At 37.0% G+C, this 17,441-nt stretch overlaps 1 protein-coding gene and 1 pseudogene across 1 annotated transcript; both read left to right on the plus strand.

The window, feature by feature from the left end:
• Positions 1–424: 424 nt before the first annotated feature.
• LOC143555678 (uncharacterized) lies at positions 425–7,999 on the plus strand (annotated as a pseudogene).
• Positions 8,000–10,336: 2,337 nt separating this feature from the next.
• Positions 10,337–16,837, plus strand: LOC143555679 (uncharacterized). The gene is made up of 5 exons (XM_077045192.1): positions 10,337–10,699; positions 11,211–11,784; positions 11,891–12,153; positions 14,284–14,494; positions 16,437–16,837. Exons 1-5 carry the CDS (start codon positions 10,337–10,339, stop codon positions 16,835–16,837), a joined length of 1,812 nt encoding a protein of 603 aa, XP_076901307.1.
• Positions 16,838–17,441: the final 604 nt, after the last annotated feature.

Consider the following 17,441-nt stretch of genomic DNA (forward strand, 5'->3'; position numbering starts at 1 on the left):
AATTAGTTGAATATATATGTGTGTTATAAACACGGTAAACAGGTTGAACTCATTTAGCCACATTTTTAATCATGTCAGTGATGTGTTAGTCGCTTATAATCCACACCTGTTTATCCTAATCATTAAGTTGTTTAATATATTATATAATTGAGTCGTGTTATAAATTGCTAGCTTGTCAACTTAGTTTTTTCCCCCTCTTAATTATCATTATTCTCTTAATTTCGTAACACTATTAACTGTTAAGGATCAATCATAAATACCATCTGTGAGCTGAGGTAGGTACACACTTGACACTAATCTTAAATATTTTAAAATAATAGAACTTGTTTAATAAGCAAGAAGCATCATTTAAATTCCAAATCTGAATTAAGTTTTATTCAAAAGGCATTGCAAGTCTCCTTTGGGGAGCAAACCTGCCATTTACATGGCACCCAATTGCCTCTACTTCTCAATCTTGGTTTGTCTGTTCCTCATTATCCAAACCTCAGCTAAGGTATATATGTGTTTTGATCTCATTCTAAAGACTATATATAAACAACAAAAACAATTGTTTTTACTATTGTAACCATCATTTGTTTAATGTTTGTAGCGTACGGACTGGAAGAATAACTGTGGAGATCTACACAACCGTAGATACGCGTATCACGAAACAAAGATCAGTCCTAAAACAGTAGCTAACCTTAGGCTGAAATGGAAGTTTGTAGCCGGGAAAGATATAACCGTGACTCCAGCAATATACAAAAACACCATCTATTTCCCAAGTTGGAATGGGAACATATAGGCGCTTGATGCATCGAACGGGTCGGTCATATGGCAACAGAATATTGGACAGTTAACTGGGCTTAACTCAACAGGACTTGTGCAAGGAGTTAACTGGACCTTGTCAAGATCAACCCCTACTGTTGCTCGTGATCTTTTGATCATTGGGATTTACGGGCCGGCTTATATTCTAGGGCTTAACATTAGCAACGGTGAGCTCGTCTGGTCTACACAACTTGATCCGCATTATGCAGCTCTTATCACCATGTCGGGAACTTATCATAAAAGGTATATGTATCTTTCTTGTTGGTTCGTTTAGATCGATTTATTTTTCTAAATATAATAAGAAATATTAAACTTTTATATATAGTTTAATTTTCTTAGAATGTGCAACGTTGACAAAGTTTGCTAGCAAAGAGATGTTGACTACTGACTGCAATTTACACGAGTTGAATTTTAAACTACATATAAAGTCAATCACGATAACAAACTGGGTTTTATAATTTATATAATCAATTATTTTATTCTATTTTTCCTATCCAAAATTATTGATTGCTAGTCTTTGGTTACTGGGGTTCATATTGGTTATAGTATTTCGGTTTATTCGTTATGGAACGACTGATTGGTTAATTCGGTTAACCATTAACCATACCCTTTGGATACCATTGGCCAAATACTCAAATTATATATATAACAATTTTCAGATTTCAGTTCCCTTACGTAGTTTCTGTTCACTTCATTTTATGCTTTCTTAGTACATAGTTGTACTCTATGCTATAATTATTGTTACAAGCAGTTATACTTGATTTAGTCACGTGCTATCAACATGGTTATTATTCCCTCGCTCTTATCATGCATACATCAAACACGTCTAGATACATCATAACTTTCAAGAAACAAACTGAATGCAATATTCTTTAATATTTATTTTTGCTAATCAAAATATCATTATATCAAATCATTTTATTTACATATTGTTGGATTAAATAAATTAGGTAATTAAAAGTATAAAAAATTAGTTTCCATAACAATAAAAGATATACTTTGAAACTTGTTTTAATTTTCACTTTATAAAATTTGACTAAATCACATAGAGCACCACCAGAGTATCATAAATTTTTGTATTACGTTTCATGCGCAAGTTGACCCCCCCCCCCCCCTCCTAATGTGTATGCAAAGTTTAACGTTTTTACGTTTGCTTTTAGTGCAGTTTAATAGTCCCGCCGCAACGCACGGTTATAAATACTAGTTCTAGCTAAATTCAACTAATAAATCCAATATACAATTGCATGAAATAAATAATAGTAATTCATTTAGTTTATTAAAAAAAATAAGCCAACAACTAATATGCTACCAAGAAAATTGGACTTTCATCAACAGATGGTTCCGTCACAATTTCGTCAGTGAAAATAAACACTAACGGAAATCTCGGTTAAGAGCCATCAGTATATTGCTTACGGGTAATACTCTTTTTGATAGATTACGAACCGAAATTTCAAATAGATTACCGGACGTTGTATTTTTTTTTCCCAACAAATCACAGATGGAATTTTCCCCATCCTACAACTACCTTCCGACATATGGACTATCGGTAATCCGTCGGTAACTTTAGGAATTTGAAATACTTCGTAATTAAAATTAAAAAAAATTAAATTAGAGTTTAAATCGAGAAATATTAAGTTATTAACCAAGTACACATCAGCTTACTTTCCGCGTGTCTCTCCATGTCATCCAGTTGTTCAACAAGTGTCATCCACGTCAGCGTTGCGTGACATATGGAATCCGCTATTTGAGATGGAGGATTTTTTGGGGTTGTGACACGTGTCCGGTTGGCAAAAAAGAGTTTCCGGATGGTGGTAAAAGGAGTTTGTGTAATCTGCTATCTCTAATAGCGGATTCCACATGTCACACCCCGTGACCCCGCTGACGTAGACGACACTTGTTGAACAACTGGATGACGTGGAGAGACACGTGAAAAGTAAGCTGATGTGTACTGGTAATCCGTTATCTTAGATGGCAAATTACCTAAAACCACTTAAATTCTAGTAAACCACTTTTTTTTCTTTAAATCACCTAATCCAACAAAAAATTTGATGGTTTATATAGAAAATATTACCAACGGAAGTCCGTGGGTACTTCGACATGGACACAATATAATCTAAACATCCTGAAAAGTCAAGTACTTAGGAGTGGGTCATGATTTTTAGAAAATGTAAAATTACCAAGCAAGCCATTGTGAATCAAACCTCTGGAAAAGCAGGGTGAAGACATTAATTGACAGCTTATCACCGAAGAATCACCGATGGTTTTTCGACCGTTATCGCTCACCGGCAACATATCAATTTGATTTAAATTTAGAAGTGTTCCATCGGTGATTCGTGGAGATTTTCCAACAGTACTTTTCAAAGACTTGCCATTTGTCAATGAAAGCCCGGTTTTCTTTTTGTGTTATTTATAACCGTATATAACAAAACTGTGACATATAACATATAAACATTTATAAAAAAATATATAAATATTGTTTAAGTTAATTTGATTTTTTTGATTTTATAAACAATTTGTTTTGGTTATTAAAGGTTCGTTAATTCGTTTATAGAAATGATGGTTTGAAGAATTCGGTTAACCATGACTTTGGATGTCAATGTTTGGATTAAAGCTAATTTCAACTATTAAATCCAATAAATCTTGAATCAACTAAAGTATAAGTAATCCTTTTAAAATATGGTTTTAATGTATATTCTGGTTATATTGGACAAGTATGACATAGAATGATCATTGTATACAGAGCATTCTACGTAGGAACATCTTCAGCCGAAGAAAGTTCAAGCTTGGAAGCATGTTGTACATTTAGAGGGAGTTTCTTCAAGTTAAATGCTTCAAATGGTAAAATCTTGTGGCAAACCTACATGTTACCGGACAATAACGGTAGCAAACATGAATACTCCGGTGCGGGCATATGGGGCAGCAGCCCGTCCATCGACATTCACCGAAATGCTGTCTACATCGCCACTGGAAACTTGTATTCTGCCCCGTTAAATGTCACACAATGCCAAGAAGCACAAAACAACCAAACAACACCAACCGAAGAAGATAAGTGCATAGAGCCGGATAACCATTCCAATTCAGTTCTAGCACTTGATTTGGATTCGGGACATATCAACTGGTATAGACAGTTAGGCGGTTATGACGTCTGGTTTTTTGCTTGTAATAATCTTTCTACGCCAGGGTGTCCACCCGGTCCTAATCCAGATGCAGATTTTGGGGAAGCACCAATGATTTTAACCGTTAAGGATCATGGTAAAAAGCATGACATTATGGCCATGGTGCAAAAGAGCGGTATTGCTTGGGCTTTGGATCGGGACAATGGTAGCATTGTTTGGTCTACGGTAACATTTCTTTCACAACATTTCAATTAGATAGCTTAATTACAAAATATAAAGTTAATGATGCTATGAGCATTAGCGACGGGATAAAACCCCTTCAAATCTGTCACTAGCTTTGCAACGGTTGTAAAATTAGCGACCGATAAAATTCCGTCACAAAAGTTTACAACTGATTGTATTCATTCTTACTTTGCGATAGAGAAATTCAATTGCAAAGATTTTGTCACAAACCTGTAAAAGGTGTTAGCAGCCAATTTGGCGACGACTCTTTCAGTCCCTAACCAATTTGCCACAAACTTACTTTTATAAAAAAAAATGTCGCTAAGATTAGATAAAAAAAGTTTGGGACATAACTTTCTCGTAGCAAATCCATCACAAATGAGTGCGGCGGAGTCAACAATCGTCTAACCAACTAAGTAGTTTGGCGACAACACTATGTTGTGCTAATTTATGGAAATAAATGTGCAAACTGAAAAAACAATAAAACTGGAACAATGTGTATTGACAAGTATATTTATTTCCACCAATGGGCCTATGGTCTATGTGTATCAAGGTGTGTAACATGAATGGTGGCCGTCTTCGTGAAGTTGAGGGTTCGAGTTTGTTTAATGGACAATTATGCAAATCTAGCTAGGAGTAACTAATATATCTATTCCCTTACCGTATGTATGTATGTATGCATGTGTGCTGAGTCTGTACAATGGTTATTGTAGGAAGCAGGACCTGGTGGTCCAGGTGGAGGAGGTACATGGGGTTCAGCGACGGATGGAAAGGCGGTTTACACAAACATAGCCAATAGTTTGCGAAGTAATTTTACACTGAAGCCGTCAAATATCACAACAACTAGTGGTGGATGGGTGTCGATGGATGCCGCAACTGGGAATATCTTGTGGTCTGTGGAAAATCCTGGTAATGTGAGTGCAAGTGGCCCCGTGAGCTTAGCCAACGGTGTTGTGTTTGCTGGCTCAACCAACGGGACTGGGCCCATTTATGCAATGAGTGCAGCAACGGGAAAAGTTTTATGGTCGTATGACACCGGAGCGACCGTGTACAGTGGCATGTCTATAAGCAATGGCTGTCTGTACGTTGGCAATGGTTACAAAACCAATTTTGGAGTTTTTATTCCTAATTATACTCCCGTGGATACACTATTCGCCTTTTGCATTCCCCAGTAACCCACAACATCATCATCATTCAACGTTTCAACTATTATATATGTATCTAAATAATGAACGAATAATTCAAAATCTTGTGTGAACTTGAATATCTAATCCAAATTCTACTATGGCAGTACAACTGATGTTGTTGTTGTACGAATGACAATTCTCAAAGAAGATGTGAAATTTGACTTATGGAAATCTTGTGTGAACTTGAATATATGTTGACGCTTTTATGTTTATGGATTTTTTTAACCGTCAACTTTTTGATAAACAACCAAACGATTTACAATGAAGTGGCAGGTAAGCGGGCAACAAGCTGCGCCGCAACTCCCTTTTGATAGCAAACCCAATCCTACTAAAAACAAAGTTTTGGTTCTTATGGGCCGATAAATTGCTATGCACGACTTTCTGAACTTTGTTCAGAAGGTCCACGGCATCTGGAACTAAGAATCCAAAGGTGTCAAAGGCAAAGGGGATAAACACGTGTTGATTCTCCAAACAGGCTTTCTCGTGTTTCACAACCTTGCCCGATGCCGCCTTGAATGCTGCCTGACATGCTACAAACCCATTATCCCTAAGCCCAATAAGAGGGGACACTCCTGTGAGATCAACAAAAACGTATAAGTAATCCTTTTAAAATATGGTTTTAATGTATATTCTAGTTATATTGGATAAGTATGATTAGAGTGATGTGATCATTGTATGCAGAGCATTCTATGTGGGAACATCTTCAGCCGAAGAAAGCTCAAGCATTGAAGCATGCTGTACCTTTAGAGGGAGTTTTTTCAAGGTTAATGCTTCAAATGGCAAAATCTTGTGGCAAACCTACATGTTGCCGGATAACAACGGTAGCACCCAAGAATACGCGGGTGCTGCCTTATGGGGTAGCAGTCCATCCATTGACATTAACCGCAATGCAATCTACATGGCAACTGGAAACTTATATTCCGCCCCATTAAATGTCACACAGTGCCAAGAAGCACAAAACAACCAAACAACACCAACCGAAGAAGATAAGTTCATCGAGCCCGATAACCATTCCAATTCAGTTCTAGCACTTGATTTGGATTCGGGACACATCAACTGGTATAGACAGTTAGGCGGTTATGACGTCTGGTTTTTTGCTTGTAATAATCTTTCTATGCCGGGGTGTCCCCCTGGCCCTAATCCGGATGCAGATTTTGGGGAAGCACCGATGATTTTAACCATTAATGACCATGGAAAAAGGCACGACATCGTGGCATTGGTACAAAAGAGCGGTATTGCTTGGGCTTTGGATCGGGACAACGGTAGCATTGTTTGGTCTACGGTAACATTTTTATTCACAAATTACAAATAATAGCGACGCTATGAGTATTATCGACCGAATGGAATCCAATACAAAATAGCGAATGATCAAAAATCCATCACGAAGGTTTGCGATTGATTGAATTTCATCGCCATTTGCGACTGAGCAAAATTCTTCCCAGTAAACCGTCACAAAATCAGTCGCAAAATCAAGGGCGATTCATTCAATTGCTAAATAAGTCCAAACTCATTTCCCTATCAAAGGCCACAAAGCATATTATTAGGACAAAGGTTATGACTTGTGACGTAACTTTTCTGTAGCAATTCTGTCGCAAAAGACTTTGCGACCGATTTGACATTTGCCTAGCCAAATTTGTAGTTTTGGGGCAAAACTATTCTAAAGTAATGAAAGTATTAGCTGACGTATTAAAAAATGTGAAAATTATTGTTTAATTGTGCGTGGTAGCAACCTAGTCACAAAAGCGCGGTCGCAACCGGTCCTAAATAACCAGTCGCAGACATTTTGGCTGTTATTTTGGTTGCTAAAAGTGGTCAAACTTCGGTCACAAAACAGGATTCGACAAACTCATTTAGGTCGCAAAGCAGCTGCATCAGCTATTTGCGACCAATGTACAACCAAAATGAGGATCGCAAATGCGCAATTCTAATATCTGGGAGGGGACGAGTCATTAATGCGTAAACTGAAAAATAAACTTTATTAAGCAATGTGAATGCTTTATATACGTTTTTACACTAAGAGGTACCTCTTGTCTGGTGATAGTGTGTATGTAAAATATTACTTTTTATGAGGTTAAATGTTGCAGTCCTTTACTAGACAATTGTATAGATTTAGTAGTAAAATTAAAAGGTATGTATGTATGTATGCGTGCTGAGTCCGGGCAATATTGGTTATTGTAGGAAGCAGGACCCGGGGGCGCAGGTGGAGGAGGTACATGGGGTTCGGCAACGGACGAAAAGGCGGTTTATACAAACATCGCCAATAGTCTTCGTAGTAATTTTACTTTAAAACCATCAAATATCACGACGACTAGCGGTGGATGGGTGTTGATAGATGCCGCAACCGGGAATGTCTTGTGGTCAACAGAAAATCCTAGTAACGCGACTGCAAGTGGCCCAGTGAGTTTAGCCAACGGTGTTGTGTTTGCTGGGTCAACTAATGGGACTGGGCCTATTTATGCTATGAGTGCTGCAACTGGAGAAATTTTTAGTCGTATGACACAGGAGCCACAGTGTATGGTGGCATGTCTATTAGCAATGGTTGTGTGTATGTCAGAAACGGTTACAAATTCAGTCTTGGAGCTTTTGATCCGACTTTTACTCCTGGAGGTACACTATTCGCGTTTTGCATTATTCTACCGTAATGGACAACAATATAATCGTGCAACTTGATACAATGTAAATAATAAACAAAATAATCCAAAATTCTTGTGTGTGTACAATAATGAATAAATAAACCACGCTTGTTACATTAGAGTTGAGATTTAGCTGTTGTAACATACTAATCAATGTCAATAAATGCTTTTAAGTTTGGCTTTGAATAAGTCGAGTCGAGCCAGGTTGGATTGGGACTCGAAGTTCAAATAGGCAAGCTAAAATGCTGATCTCTAGCTAAGCTCATAAAAATGCTTGAGCCAGCTTATCATGGCCTTTAAAATGAGTCAACGAACCAACTTATCATGGCTCAGGTTCGACTTGTTTAGAAAACGAGCCGATTTTAAGCGACCCTTGAGTCGGTAGCTTTTTGAACAATCCTATTCATATGTACAACTGATTTTTTCGAACTTAATACTTCCTAACTGATCAATTCACCATTTTGACTTTATTTAAATTGCCGTCCGGGCCAGTTTCAATTGCTTTAAACACCTATGAATAATATGCATTCAATTTCATCTCATCGACGCTCAAATTACAAGTCATTCGCTCGTAACAGTCTTCTTCCGATTCATAATCCATAAAAACATAGAAAATCGATCATGGTCATAAGACACAGAATCACAGCGACGACGAATATAAATCATGGTCTCTTAATATTTTGCCGTTCATTCTCTCTCAATGGTCGGATCCTCTGTTAACAAACACGAGTAATTAATAATCAATCAAAAATTTTCAATAAACAATCAATTTCATGTACCATACTTACTTTGCATAAAGATCTGAATCGAAACAAAAGATCAGCTTCTGTCTGTAGAGATTTCTGAGTCTCTATTTTTTGATTGATCTCTTTGGCCTTCATCTCCAACATTAAACCCCTTTGTTCTAGCATCTTCTCAGTCTTCTCCTTGTCTAACCTTAACCTCTCTTCCTTTCCCCATGCTAACATTGTTGGGCGAGCTAAATATCGTGAGGGATTTCTCACCGGAGATCAGGAGATATATGGTTACCGATTTGTTTGATATTTCCTATCAATGCTTGTTTTACAAAGGAATACAAAAATGTGTGGTGTTATTCCTAGATGCATAAAAACCGTACATTTCTTGAAATTTTGTAAAAAAGAATTTGTTGGTTTTAAATTTCAATCATTATAAGTTTTTTCTATTGATAGCGATTAGTTATGAAATTAATGTGTATATAAGGTTTTAAAATCATCATTCTTTTGTGGGATTGCCTAGAGAACACGTTGTAAGGGTTTCTATTCTTCTCCTTTGTTCTTATAGCAAGGGCGCTTTGTCACAAACATTTGTGAGTTTGTGAGTCACGTCTCTCGTTAATACGAACTTGATCTAGTAACTAACGAACTTTTACTTGGACCACTCAGAGAAGAATGAACGAGGCATAGGACTGAAAGGGTATAATTTGGTTACGTATGGAGATTAGAGTTACACACCTATAGTAATAGACAGAAAGATGTTGACAAACTGGATCGTGCCCTAGCTGCAGGGCTGGCTCTAGGGTAGTATGAGTTGGACAACCGGATGAAGGCCATAATTTTCAAGGGCCAAAATTTTTTTATATATATATTTTAAAATTTCTTTATAGAATACATATGGATCTTAATCATCTTATTTATATTGGGTTCAAAACTTTTTTAATTTATTCATAATCTATTTAAGCTATTGAGCCCAAATTAAATTTAAAAACTACAAAAAAAAATTCAAATAACTAGTTAGGGCTTATGGGCCTTTTCATTTCGGCTCGGTAGAGGTATTGCCCTGCCTAGCCGCGACTCGCAAGACCCAAATTCCATCATTTAATATAGAATGAGATGATTTTGATTATATTTTCCTTATTTATCATTTCGTATTTGTTTATAAGTCTTTGCCTATTTATGCTTTTCATGTGAGATTACAAATAAAAACAATAACAATTCTATCAAATTCTTTATGGTATTAAAGCGAGTATCTCACTGCTAGAGCCTATCTAACCCTAAACTCACAGCGGCAGCCGTCGCCAGAGCTCCGGCCGCCGCACAATCGGCCCCTATTATTTCCGTCACTTCAAGATCTGAAACCTCTTCGAGCACAAGTCGCACAACCACCGGTTTGTTGTCGCCATAAAACTCCTATCAGAAACAAAGCAGTCGCCGTCGTCATCACACAATCACCACAAGGTCACCGTCGTTCCTTTTCGAACACCCGTAGATCTGATTTGGTCACAAACCTGAAAAACTTCCCGTGGCATTCGAAACGAAAACTGACAAACATAAAATTGACGGCATTAAAGGGAACTAAGGTTCCATTCTCTTGAAGACACTTTTGTCTCAGGCAATACTAAACACCGGTAGGAAATATGTATCATAACGAAGTCGAGAATAGCCCTATTCCTTGTTTAAATGACAAGAAATACCAACAATCTCTTAAAATTTTTGTTGCTAAAGGCGTTTTGGTTAAAACCGAAGTCCCACCTATCGCCAACATGCAAGGTAAATTCGACACTAGTAGCAAGTGGATTGTGGATTCGGGTGCTACTGATTATATAACTCACAGACTTGATTGGTTTGATAATGATCTGAAAAACACATGTGAGTTACTTGTCACTATACCCAACAATTCATCTATTCCAGTGGAAGATAGAGGGTCATGCATCCTACCCAACGGAATACGAATTAAGAATGTTTTACATGTTCCAACGTTTACTTGCAATCTCTTATCTGTTAGTCGTTTAGCGAATAACTTGTAGTGTGCTGTAATGTTTTTCCCTGAATTTTGTGTTATGCATGCCTTGAACTCGAGGAGGCTGAATGGGATAGGTAAATGCAAGAAAGGACTCTATCAGATGAGCATGGTGGGAAGTACAAGAAAAGCAATGGCAACAGTTAGTGATCTATGGCATAAGCGTCTTGGACATGCTTCACATGGAAAACTTTGTCTTTTGGATGTTGTTAAAAATGACTCTTTGGGAACGAATGGTACGTTTTGTGATTCTTGCACTAAGGCCAAATTATCAGATTACCTTTTCCAATAAGTTCAATAAAAACCCAAATTTTTTCAAGCTTTTACATTGTGATATTTGGGGAAGGTATAGAACTCCTTCATTAACAGGTGTCAACTATTTTTTAACCATAGTTGATGATTTTAGTCGGTCTGTGTGGGTGTTCCTTTTAAAGCACAAGTCTGAAGCAAGTGATTGTTTAATTGGCTTTCACAAAATGATTAATACACAGTTTAATAATATTGTTAAGAGAATTAGAAGTAATAATGGACGTGAATTTACCTCAAACAGAATGCTCAACTTTTACACCAAGCATGGTATTCTTCTAGAGACCACCTGCCCACACACCCCACAACAAAATGGAGTGGTGGAACGGAAACACCGCCATCTACTCGAAACGGCAAGGGTTTTAAAATTTGAAGCTAAATTGCCCACACATTTTTGGGGAGAATGCATCATGACGGAAGCCTACATTATAAACCTACTTCCTTCAGAAATCATAGAAAACAAGACCCCTTACGAGATCATTTATGGACAAAAACCTGATTACGAAAGTTTAAAGGTTTTTGGATGCCTTGCATATTATCATAACACTGAGACGAGGGGTGACAAGTTTGAAGAACGGGGGAGACAGGGAATATTTTTGGGTTATCCACGAGGTACCAAAGGTTACAAGATTTTTTATGTAAAGAATGGCAAGATAATTGTGTCTAGAGATGTGAGGTTCGTTGAAACACATTTCCTTATGACTCAGACACTAACCAAAAGGAAGACGAATAACCGAAAATTTTTGAGTTTCCACCATGGTATTATGATGATCAAAGTCCACACGAAAACATGAGCAATATACATGAAGAGAACGAGAAAGAACCCATAGCCAAAATAATGATATGAACAAAAATATGCATGAAGGTGATGTTTTCATGCAAAATGATACAAATAGTGACAATTTATCACAAAATGAGAGGTCAAACCAAGTGGTAGAACCCACTGCAACTGAAAACATTGGTCAGACCAATGTGACAGAACCAACGACCCACACAGAAACAGAACATGCAAAGCCCACTAGGGAAAAACGAACTAGAACTCATCCTGCTCGACTCAATGATTATGTTGTGAATCTTCCATCGTCTATCAATCAAGCTACACCTGAGTCCAATCAAGAATGCTCGACGGTATACCCTATTGCCAATTTTATTTCTTATAATAAATTTTCTAATTCACATAAAGCTTTTTTGATGACCATTAGTTTAAATGATGAGCCAAAAACATTTAAGCAAGCAGTTTAGAATGAAAATTAGAGAGAGGCGATGAAGAAAGAAATACAGGCCCTTGAAACTAATGGCACGTGGACCCTTGAGGATCTACCTGAGGGAAAACATGTCATAGATTCAAAGTGGGTGCAAATTAAAATACAAGCTAAACGGGGAGATAGAAATATACAAAGCAAGGTTGGTGGCAAAGGGTTTCACTCAAATGGAAGGAATTGACTTCCATGAAACCATTGCCCCGGTGGCAAAACTTGTCATCGTTCGTACACTTTTGGCCATGGCAGTAAAGAAGAACTAGATAATTCATTAGTTGGATGTCAATAATGTATTTTTGCATGGTGCCTTGAACGAAGAAATTTACAAGAAAATCCCGCAAGGTTTTGACAAAGGGAAGGAAATAAAAGGTTACTTCTGCTTTGCACAAGTTTGGCTTTGAACAATCAAAACCCGATCACTCACTTTTCATATTTAAAACAACAAGTTCCTTTATGGTGGCTCTTATTTATGTAGATGATGTTATAATAGTGGGTAATGATGGTTGGGTAAAATTTAGTTTATTTTATATATTAATTAGTTAATTTTAGTTAAATAATCGAATGAACATTGGTACTTCAAGCGTTGTTATGTGTTTTCAGGACATTGGAAGTTAAGGAGCTTAAACGAGCTAATTCAGAGCCATCCAGATGAAAATTAAGCAAGCCTCGAGAAGATGGAAGCATGGGGAAACATATGTGGATGGTTAAGAAGGATTCGGGAAAGGATTGGATGAGAAACATGAAGCCGAAGTGAAAACTGAACAACATGGGTAACCAAGAAAGTGTGTTTTAGTAAAACGGGCATATCTTGGCCTAGAAATGAGTTACGGAATCCATAATATATGAATTTCATGTTTCTCGACGAGAGGAATTCGAATATGACGTCAGTTGCATCTTCGCGTATCGCGAAGATGCAGGACATGCAACTTCGCGATACGCGAAGATGCTCAATGTCGGCAAAAATTAGGGTTTTCACTATATAAACGATTTTTCGACCCTATTTCGGATATTACGACTTCAAGAGGCAGAAGAGGTGTTCTAGGACGATTTTCAGCCGTCCGAAGCTTCCGGTTTGTCCTAAGATTATATGTTCATCAAGATAAGTACTTTAACGATTATGTCGATGGCCGGCTAATCGTGTGTGTTCGTTCTAGGCTAAGGTTTTGTGTGAAGTACTGTTTTGATCAGATTCTAATGCTTAATGGTTATAGCTTGATTGAATTTATATGATTTCTCTTACTTAATTTGTTATTTGGTTGATTAAAGGTTGTGTTTGTGATTATTGATTTGTGTAACGTTTGTTTGGTTGTTCATAAACATTTAGGGTTAGGCTCTTGTGTCCTTGAACTATAATCATCAAACCTTATCATTGAGTTAATTATCCTAAACATAGAATTGGTAATTGTGGTGTCCGGGTTCATTTGTGTCAACAATTCGGTTGGAGTATCGCTTGTCATCATAAATCAAACCATAGGACTAGCAATTATTATAACACCAAAGACGAGAGAATCTGTGATTAACGTATGGAACACATAACCCGAACCTAGAATGAATACTTTTAATTAAGATTGTTTACAAATCGTTTTAAGTAATCATTAGTTTTAATTAAATCTTTTTCTAAAAACCGCTTGACATCGTATGTCCGCTTAGATTAAATAATTAGTTATAAATTAAATAAACTTGCACTTTCCTTGAGTCCCTGTGAAGACGACCTTACTTACCCGTACTAGTTATAGGTATTTAAGTCCTTAATTAATTGTTTTTGAGTAGACCACGACAGCCTACATCAGGTAATAACTCAAAGAAAATTGAAGAAACAAAGAGTTTTCTTGATAGCAAATTCAGCATCAAAGACTTAGGTGTTCTGAAATATTTTCTATGAATCGAAGTAGCACGGACAAAAGATGGTCTTGTCCTTAGCCAACGAAAGTATGTGATGGACATTTTGGAAAAGAGTGGTATGTTGGGTTGTAAACCAAGTGTTTTTCTTATGAAACAGAACACCAAACTTAGTAGGGACGATGAAGAAGTGTGTGTTGATGCTGGCAAGTATAGACGATTAGTGGGTCGGCTTCTCTATTTACGAGCCACTAGACCCGACGTTACTTATTCTGTCAACGTTCTTACTCAGTTTGTTGCTGATCCTCGACATAATCATATGGAAGCAGCTATAAGAGTTCTCGGATACTTGAAGTTCACTCCTGGACAAGGTATTTTACTTCCAAGTTGTAAGGACCCGTTCCCGGTAACCCTACTTTGGTGTTAGATTTACTCATAAGCACAATTCTAAAATCAGAGTAAATTAAAAACTTCGCGGAATAATTTAAAACTTCAAACATCACATTACAAAACATTCATTCTTGTCTTAACATACAAATTGTCTTTTCATAAATAATTAATTAAAACAGTCATAACACTTCATCATGGATGTCAGTCTCTTCAGTCCATGCCCTGTGTCCTTCCTTAAGCCAGCTGCCTCAACCTATTTGCCTGCGTGCATACTAAAAGTCAGCTACGCTGAGTGAGTTCTAGTTAATCAATTTACATACAATACATTCATACCCTTACTCATACGCGTCCGAAGATACGTATTCATACCTTAGTTTTCTATTACTCCTTTCATATATATCTTATATACATGCATACATACTTACATACTTTCTTTCATAAAACCCTATGGTATACCATAAACTATTCTACATTAAACATCACAGATATTGGAACGGTCTGGTCCCTATCATCACAGATATTATAAGGGTCTGGTCCCTAACATCACAGATATTATAAGGGTCTGGTCCCTAACATCACAGATATTATGAGGGTCTGGTCCATACTGCCTCGAATAACAATACATATATCATACGTGCATATTTTACCTGTCTCAGGTATATAATATATATATATATACATGCTCATTCATACTATCATTATATAGTAATAACATCCAATACATAGTCATACACGTATCATACACTTATCAATTAAGTAAATGTATTAACTATCACATAGGAGTATGCACACAGCCCCGAAAACATTTCAAAGAGAAATGGGGCAAGAACTCACCTGGAGTCGATTTCTCTCGCCGTTAATGGTAATTCCCTTCTTTAGTTGTGCACGGCTAACTGTACAATACATTACGCGTGTCAATTATCTATTACCACTACTTCCTACATCTAAATTTATGAAACCCTTAACTAACGGGGGTCTATGGGCGGCAGCCCCTAGCAGGGTCCAAGGGGTAGAAAATGAAGAATTTCGCCTCGCATGCATGGAATTTCGCTTCGCATGCTTTTTCGCTTCGCATGGAACTGTTTCGCTTCGCATGGGAGCGTTTCGCTTCGCATGGCTAAGCGAAACAAAATGCCTGTTTCGCTTCTCAAGGCTGAGCGAAGCGAAATGCCTTCCTTTCTTCGTTTTTACCACTTTAAAGCCATTTTACTTTGTGGCTCTTCCTCAGGACCTAATTTTTTTTACTCTTTCCCAACTTTTGACACATTCTGACCCCATGCACCTGATCCTGAACCCATCTGTCAAAGTCCAAACACCACCTTTTTATCACAAAGTGCACCCAAGAGGTTATAACTTACCAAGTTTATATTTTTCTTACATTTTACAACCCGATCTATCATTATATCTGTTTGCATGACGATTCTAACCATAAAACATAACCATTTAAACCGAAACCTATCTTTTTTTGCTTCGGGTTCGAGTTCAGATCTGGACAATACGTAGATCCGGACGTGATTCTTGTTTCTTGACGATGTTAAACACGAGATTCCACCCTTCCTTGGCTTGGATTTTAAATCCGAGTGCTAGAGAGAGAGTATGTGTGTGTTTCTTGAGTGTGTGTGTGTTTGTGTGTTTGGATGAGAAAAGAAAAGAAAGGAAGAAGTAGTTGGGTATATATAGAGGGGGGGTTTTATGGGTTCCACCACCCATTCCCAATTCCTACTCCCAATATTATCCAAATACTTATCACACGACTAACTTAACGACACACAATTAATAACAAACTTTCTATTACGTATTATTTAACAAAAGTTGGATGTTACACAAGTAGTGGTGGGGTAAATCTCATTGGGTATACTGATTCAGACTGGCTTGGTTGTCAAGATACAAGATGATCACGAACTGGTTATGTTTTGCTTCTAGGAGGGGCTCCTATTTCTTGGAAATCAAAAGGGAAGTTTGTTATATCCAGATCTTCTGCTGAAGCTGAATATGGGGCCATGGCATCGACAGTTAATGGAGTTTTATGGGTTCGATGGCTCTTGAAACATCTGGATGTTCCCCAAATCGACCCGACGCAATTATTTTGTGATAATATAGTTGTTAAACACATAGCAAATAATCCAGTTTTTCATGAATGCACGAAGCATATCGAAATGGATTGCTACTTCGTCAGAGAACGCGTAGAGTCGAAGGATATTGAGCAGTTACACTTGGATAGTAAAGAACATATTGTTGGCCTGTTCACGAAAGCTCTTGGTGCTCGACAGTTGCGGTTTCTACTCGACAAGTTGGGCATTTGTGACCTCCATGCTCCAACTTGAGGGAGAGCATAGAATAAGATGATTTTGATTATATTTTCCTCATTTATCATTTTGTATTTGTTTTAAGTCTTTGCCTATTTATGCTTTTCATGTGAGATTACAAATAAAAACAATAACAATTCTATCAAATTCTTCATTTATAGTCATGATTTCTCCTCAATTTTAGCATTCTTTATCTTTCTTTTTACGCGTATAAATGTGCTAGTCTTTGATTGTAGTAATATATATATATATATATATATATATATATATATATATATATATATATATATATATATATATATATATGGGTGGGATCAAGAAAAAACTCATCTTAAAGAGGAAACTAGAAAACTTCTCTTAACACCATTGATTTTAATAGATCAAGGGCTAAAAAAAAGGAAGGGGAAAAATAGAAAGTGATAGGATGTTTTTAATGAGGGAGGGTAATATTGGAATTGACAAAACGTCTAAACAATCCCTCGATCGATTGTTTGCTCTCTGCCCTAAACACCTGCTGGAATATTTCAAATCGCTCGTCTGCAAAATTGTGTCTAGGGTTTGAATTGGCTCAATCTGATTCAAAATCAAGCATAAATCAGTAGAAAACTATCAGGTAACAGAT

Source organism: Bidens hawaiensis, unplaced genomic scaffold, assembly GCF_021521415.1.
Source record: "Bidens hawaiensis isolate Kalapana, Puna unplaced genomic scaffold, B.hawaiensis_p1.1 tig00018244_1, whole genome shotgun sequence".
NCBI lineage: Eukaryota > Viridiplantae > Streptophyta > Magnoliopsida > Asterales > Asteraceae > Bidens > Bidens hawaiensis.